Source organism: Dermacentor andersoni, chromosome 1, assembly GCF_023375885.2.
Source record: "Dermacentor andersoni chromosome 1, qqDerAnde1_hic_scaffold, whole genome shotgun sequence".
Classification (NCBI taxonomy): Eukaryota; Metazoa; Arthropoda; class Arachnida; order Ixodida; family Ixodidae; genus Dermacentor; species Dermacentor andersoni.
The window spans coordinates 166,483,560-166,490,552 of NC_092814.1; the positions used below are offsets into that span (position 1 = coordinate 166,483,560).

The following is a 6,993-nucleotide window of genomic DNA, read 5'->3' on the forward strand; positions in this document are numbered from 1 at the left end:
ACAATGTAATTCTCTTTATAAATATCTATACGAACGACACACGACAATGCCAAGTTTCAAGGCAGCGCCCTTCTGGAGAAGCGGTGCACTTTCTCGAAGACAGCCTAAGGAAACCTAGAAGCGCACTCTCTGCGCCACAGTATAACAACCTTCGTTCTAGTGGTGCATTAAAGTGGTGTGCCGCAACATGAAGTAACGCTCTAACAAGCGCGCACCGTCCCCCACGAGCACCGTGCAAATATACGGCGCTGTGTTGAGCGCCGGCGAAGAGCAGGTCAAGCGAAAGCGCGGCGTGCTCACAGGCAGAGAGACAGGCGTCGACTGGTGGGCCTAAATGGGCGCAAGGCGATGACAGCTGTCAAAGTGGTGGCATAGACGGTCCGCATCGGAGCATCAAAGTGCTCGTCACGGCAGGGGGGGCCCGATGTCGGAAAGCTCAATCAGCGCCCATCGCAGGGTGCCCCGCGGCTTCGCGCAGCGTGGAAAGGGAGAGCGGAACTGGCGGATCTCAATGTCAAGGCTTTCGTCGTGACGCTGCTGGGGTGATCCCTGACGGCCTGTCTGCGCCTTCGCATCCCCCTCGCAAGAGGCGAGGCTACTTCCTAAATTGCGGGCGCGATCGGCGGCACGCATGGGACGCGGGACGTGGTCGCCGTCGGCCCTTGCACGGCAGCTGCGACACGGGGACCAACTTGTCCCAGGCGCGCGCGTATCCTTTCTTCGTGTTGGGCCAGTCGGTCCCTTTAAACGGGGGCAGCGTGTTCGCGGCCGTCTGGCGACCGAAATAGGCTCTCGTGGAGGGGCTTGTTCTCCCTCCTCTCCGCCCGCGCATCCGCCGCTCGTTGGGTATTCCTCTCTCGCCGAAAAGGAGCAAGTTTACAGATTTCCCGCTCCAATGTAGATCAAGCACACCTTCTCCTCGCGGAAACGCCATGGGCTTCTGCGGCCGCCTAGTGGACTTGACCGACTATTTTTATCAAGCTTCGAAATGGACGCGCTCATTCAGCGGCGCCGCCTTCCCCCTCGCCTGACATCACTGGCCGATAAGCCCTGCGTGCGTCCCCCCCAGCTCCGAGCCCTCCTCGCGGCTCGGCTCTTCTTTCCTTCTTGCCCACTCTGGTATAAAACCCTGCAAGGCCACCAGAGCCTGCACTGCGAGCCGAATCGAGCAACGCACTCAGTGCTTTCCAGCGGAGCAGCTCAGGGATTGTAGCCATGAAGACGATCGTAAGTGCCAACGCGCCTAGTGCTACGGCGCACCCACCACGCCGCCTCGCGGTCCGTGTGCTACGCAGAGCCGGCTGCAGGCCCGAGTCAAGGTCGCAGGCTCGACCCTGCCTTCCTCAGCAGGTGTCGCAACCCGCGATCTTGACGAAGGCTTCGTCGGTGGCTTCACGGCGTTCAGCGACGGCGATTTCAATGTAGGCTAATTTTATCGATAGACAGGCCAAAGATAACGAATTCATTGAACCCTTGAGAAGACCGACAGGCGGGAAGTTGTTTAGTAATTAATGCATTCGTCGCATATATATAACTGACCTTCTGTTGACAGTGAATGGGATGCGATGATTGAAAACGTTAAAGTGAACCTTGAATATGCAAACCCATTGGCGATAATTACAGTCGAAACCAAGTTTCTTGAATAGCGTAAAGGACTTGGCTTGAGAGAGAAATTTAAGCTAAGTATCTTACCGAAGCAAATTCGGCAATAGCGAGTGACCCTTCCACAAGCATGTCTGCTAAGTACTTGCTTCCTCAAGAGTACTTGGCAGTCAGCAACACTGAATGAAACCGTCAGTTAAATTGGCGTCAGTGAATTCGCTGACAGTAGCTACCTTAAACGTTATGTCAACATTGTTTTGAATTATATCTGAGGCCTCAAGTTTTTTCCACCCCTGAATTCCTTATAAAATAAAAATTTTGCGTTGATCAGGAGATGAGCTATTTATTAGCGTTCGCTATGGCAAATAGCCTAATTAGTGAGTATTATACGCTCTTTGTCTCAACCCACGACAGGGAGAATATGCCCAACTTTTAAGGGGTTCATTTAGCTTGATGTACGTTTATTTATGGTGATCTTACTGAGTTATCCAGTTGTGCGGTGAAAGGCAGTTGTGAAAAGAAATGGGCCTCTGTGGGCAGGTAGAACAGCACTGGATTGCATTCTTTAATGTCACTAGTATGCAGTCAGCATTTCAGTGTAGAACTGCAATAACTCAAGTTGCTGATCATTTGTAGTAACATTTCCGGTTTCGGCTGCGATTAAAAGTGAAGACATCAAAAGCGAAAACTGCGGAATCTTGCTTTGAGTTCACCTGCTGTAATTTAACACGCCCGCATATTCTAATGACAAGAGTATTGAGGAAAGAGAGAGAGAGAGAGGGAAAGCAGGAATGTTAATCAGCAAAATGCTTCAATGGTCACTAAGGATGCAGCTCTGTAATACACTTTTCGATGTTTTCTATAAAGACTCAGGAAAGATGAATGAACGACCTTGCCAGTAGCAGAATAGTAAATTCAAGGGTTAACGTTTTATGACAATCAAGAGCTTCTCAATGTACAACGTAAGTCTGTAGCAGTGTCCCCGTGAGATGTTCAATAAGCCCCCCTGCTGAGGATGTCTTTGAAGAAAGACTAATTGCGAGTAAACTTTTTTGAGTCAGTTAAAAGCCCAAATTGTCCTTTATTGTTTTAAAAAAAGTGAAGGCTATGCTGTCAGTGGCACATTTTAATAAATTAACTTTCATTTATCATTAATTACCATTTCATGCACCTTGTTCTGGCCATATTAATACTAGTAGGACTCGGCTGCTCTTGAGTAGATGAGCGTTGTAAGAGCGATATAGCCTCGTAAAGGTTCTGGAATATTGTGCGACTGGTAGTTTAATCTTTTTTCCATTAGATATCTTTCCATTAATTGAATAGGTTGCTGAAAGCTTTGTCTGTAAAGCTGCAGTCGATCTTATAAATTTACCATCAGCATAGAGCCGGCTGTCATATAAAGTTACAAGCACTTCAGAGACATATGGATGGCTCACCGTGATCTCCGACTTGAATTCGTGTAGTGCGAGGCTAGAACTGCGTGTATTACTATTTTTACTACAGCCAGGGTTTGGTGCTAACTGAAGTGAGAACACTGAGCACCGACATGTGTCTACGCGTAAGATGTGGCCGCTGCACTCCTGTTTACCATAGATTGCATGACGTATTGTTAGCGAACATGCAGCATGCATGCTCGGCAGTAGAGTTCACTTCAAGCTTGGATGCCCGGCTCCCAAGCGGTCGTACCACGGGGTTTCTTCACCATCGCAGGTGCTCGTCTTAGCATCGCTAGTAGCGACGATGACCAGCGGTGTGCAAGGTGGATATGACATCAACGCGCTACACGCCCTGAGCGCCGTCAACGCCGGTCATGGAGGCGGCGGCGGTGGTGGCGGCGGCTACGGAGGAGGCTACGGTGGTCACGGAGTCCCCATTGTCAGAGTCGGCTACGTCAAGAAACCCTACGTGTCTATCGGTGAGCACACGCATCTGTCCAGCCGATGCCCCAGGATTTTAAATGCTGCTGTTTTTCTTTTCATTATTTATTTATTTATTATTTACTTATTTATTTATTTATTTCTATTTTTTTCATGAAAGCATTTTTCTTGGGCGCTCGGGTTCATGTAAGCTCTAAATGCCACATTCATCATATAAAACTTGAACAATGTGATCCTCAGTTGGTCACTAGAAGATTTGGCAGCTGGTATTCGGTCACTTGCTGGTATTTAGTAGTGCAGACTTCCCTCGTCAAATTATATGCCTTACACTGGAGTATACTAGGGTGTTGCCGCAGATTCTGTTGCAGATAAAAATAATAATTCGATTATTATCGTCGATAACGCTTTGTTGCGTAATGATGAGTGTAATACGAACTATCCAGTCATTCTGTTAGTGATAAAAGCCATGACCGCGTGGTAATTGCTACACGTGTTCTACCTGCAGGCTATGTGCCCAAGAAGGTGGTGAAGTTTGTCAAGGTGCCCGTCAAGACCGTCGGCATTGGCATTAGGCCTGTGCTAACCTACAAAGTTGCCCATCAGGTCAAGGTTGGTCACCCATACTTTGGATACGGACACGGCTATGGACATGGCTATGGACACGGCCATGGCTATGGTGGTCACGGATACGGCAAGGGTATCAGCATCGGCTTTGGAGGTCACGGCCTTGGCATTGGTCTTGGACACGGATATGGTGGCTACGGACACGGCGGTTACGGTCATGGTTACGGCGGTTACGGACATGGATTCGGCCATGGCTACGGTCACGGGCATGGTGGCTACGGTGGCTACGGACATGGTTTCTGGTGATTGGTGTGCGTGCTGGCGACGTCATCCTGGTCATACTCAACGGTTGCGGTAAGATGCGTGAAATTGTACACTCGGTTAAATAACCCAGTACAATAATTGCAGAGCTTTCATTGACACTGATATGGGGGACACTTTCAAAAACAAAGAAAGGAAAACAAACCATAAGCAAGAAATCACACAAACAAACAAAAACAAGTGCATATAAGCAACGGAGGGGCCTATATTCGATGAATCATGACTTGCGTAAGTACACAAGTTCTGTTCATTTTAAGCATAAAAGAACCTGGTGACATTGCTAAAAATTGCACATAATGGTAAAAAGAAAGCGGAAATAACTCTTGACATGTATATAGAGGACTAGCGGTTGGTTACCACACATTTCTTTTCTGGATAAGTCGCTGGCTCTAATATTAAATCACAATAAGCTATAATGTTTAGACAAAGGCTTCCGGCTTCGAAAGACACAGATCAGCACGAAATACAATTTCATTGTTCATGCATTGCGCATCATTTTGGTGATTGATTATTGTTTTCTTTTTCATTTTTCAGGACAAACTGAACCTCATCTGTACATAACCTCATCTTGCTCAACTCTTAGGCTTAATACGATTATTAATAATAAAATGTGTATATACGTGTCCTTACAAACCAGTCGTCTGAGTGATACCTGCGGGGCATTTCTGTGCTGAAGGCGGCTGATAGTGCCTCACTCTCAAGTAGAACACACGCAGGAATACAAAACCACCACCCCCACTTCCATGAAGAGAGAGAGAGAACTCTCAACGAACTCTAAAGGTAGGTGCGGCCTTTCGAGACGTGCAACGCCAATAATGAAATGGCTAAAAGCATCAGTAGTACAGCGCGGTTTGTTGAACTCGTAAAGACAAAGGAAGAAGACATGTTCTCGTAGGTGAATACGAGAACATGTCTGACTACGAGCTAAAACCTTGATACTTTCTTTACACTATGGTTAAAAGAAAATATTCTTTGCTGTCGCTTCTTGGTCTGCGTTAGCAGTAATATAGTTCTCATTGACAAAGGATATGGTATCGAGGTATCAAAGCGACGGGCACAATAGATGTCGCAGAGCTCACTGTCTCACAGCAGGCAGTCTAAAGCGGCCACCCTCCCGTACGTGAAGGAGGAGCGTGCGACACCAGAGCACTCGTAGCCATGTTTGTAGGCCATGGCGATCTTGAATGCTTGCAATGGTCTGGGCGGCATAGCAATGTAGAGCAATGCACTCTCCCCATCAGAGAACTTGAACGCGTGCTGCCGACTTCCTAGTGCCTTTGAGCAGCTGCTCATGGGCGCTAAAAGGGCCCAGCGCGAATTATCGCGGCACCGAGAGAGTTCTTGCAGAAAAAAAAAGCGAGTGGAGAATTTATTTTAGGAAAAGCAGAGAGGTTGGCTTGAGTTAATAGCCATTAAACCTGCTACTATCCTTAGAAGGACAAGACGAAAAAGAAGGGTATAGGGAAATATTATGAGGGAAGAAAAAAGACAGAGAGAGAGAGAGAGAGAGAGAGAGAGTAAAAGAAAGGCGGGAAGGTTAACCAGATTGCATCTGCTTTGCTACCCGGCACTGGGGGAGGGGGAAGCGGGCAGAAAGGGAAAAGCAGGAAAGGGGCAAGAAAAGGAAGAAGTGATGCGCGGGCGCACGCGTAACAGCGTTCATCGAGCTATCAGAGATGGTTGGAGAGTTCAGTTGGTTTCGAAAAGTGCAGCAGCGCTCTTTTGGCCCCCTGCGCGGATGACGGTCGAGGCCATGGTCCCAGTATTTGTTCCTTCCGTGCACGCAATGTCGTCCAGTTGGCTTAAAGCGGCGCTCAATGCATGTCTTTCATTTTCATAAGATGGACGGTACAATAAGGTATGGTGGATCGTCTCATCGCAATCACAAGCGCTGCAGGAAGCACTGTCCATCATGCCGATATGAAAACAGTATGCGTTCGTAAAGGCGACGCCCAACCACAAGCGACACAGTACAGCTTCGTCGCATCAAGATAGACCAGGTGGTAGCCGAAGCTGCAGTGAAGCGTCAAGAGCGCGCAGTCATGTGTTGGCACATTCCGATGAATCCCAATGTAGTAAAGCACCGCGACCTCCAAGCAAGCGAAGTTTCCACGCCGCATCAGTCCTTGACAATGGCACATGCACAAGCTGCACTTGTTCGTGGGCGGAACGCGCTGCTTCATCGGCTCTAAACGAGCACAGGAGAAAGACTTTCCAAGCTGTTTTTTTCCTGCACACAGCGAAGCACTGCGGGAAGGCATAACAGTCTTTAGCTAGGACAACGCGAAAGAAGGAGGATGCCCGTTCTCGCAGTTCTTTTGGTCACAAAGGCTATCATACGTACATTTTTAGGGCCCTGTTTTTAGCGAAGATATGCGCTGTTAGAAAGCTAGAAGAAAGGGGGTTAACTGAGGGGCCCGTTTTTACCAGTCATATCATACGAAGTCAACAAACACTGACACCAAGGACAACATAGGGTAAATAACTTGTGCTTAATAAATGAAATAAAGAAACGATAAATTAATGGAAACGAAAGTGTATTAAAAAAGCAACTTGCCGCAGGTGGGGAACGATCCCACAACCTTGGCATTCCGCGTGTGATGCTCTACCATTTGAGCTACCGCGGCGC

At 48.0% G+C, this 6,993-nt stretch overlaps 1 protein-coding gene across 1 annotated transcript; it reads left to right on the forward strand.

The window, feature by feature from the left end:
* Nucleotides 1-1,129: 1,129 nt before the first annotated feature.
* On the forward strand, nt 1,130-4,997 carry LOC126547076 (uncharacterized). Its single transcript, XM_050194927.2, has 4 exons — nt 1,130-1,227; nt 3,313-3,517; nt 3,985-4,397; nt 4,899-4,997. The coding sequence occupies exons 1-3, from the start codon at nt 1,216-1,218 to the stop codon at nt 4,347-4,349; spliced, it is 582 nt and encodes a 193-aa protein (XP_050050884.1). The 5' UTR covers nt 1,130-1,215; the 3' UTR covers nt 4,350-4,397; nt 4,899-4,997.
* Nucleotides 4,998-6,993: the final 1,996 nt, after the last annotated feature.

Coding starts and splice junctions, on each gene's coding strand:
- LOC126547076 (XM_050194927.2), top strand. Junction 3,518..3,984: donor GAAACCCTACGTGTCTATCG/GTGAGCACACGC, acceptor TTCTACCTGCAG/GCTATGTGCCCAAGAAGGTG.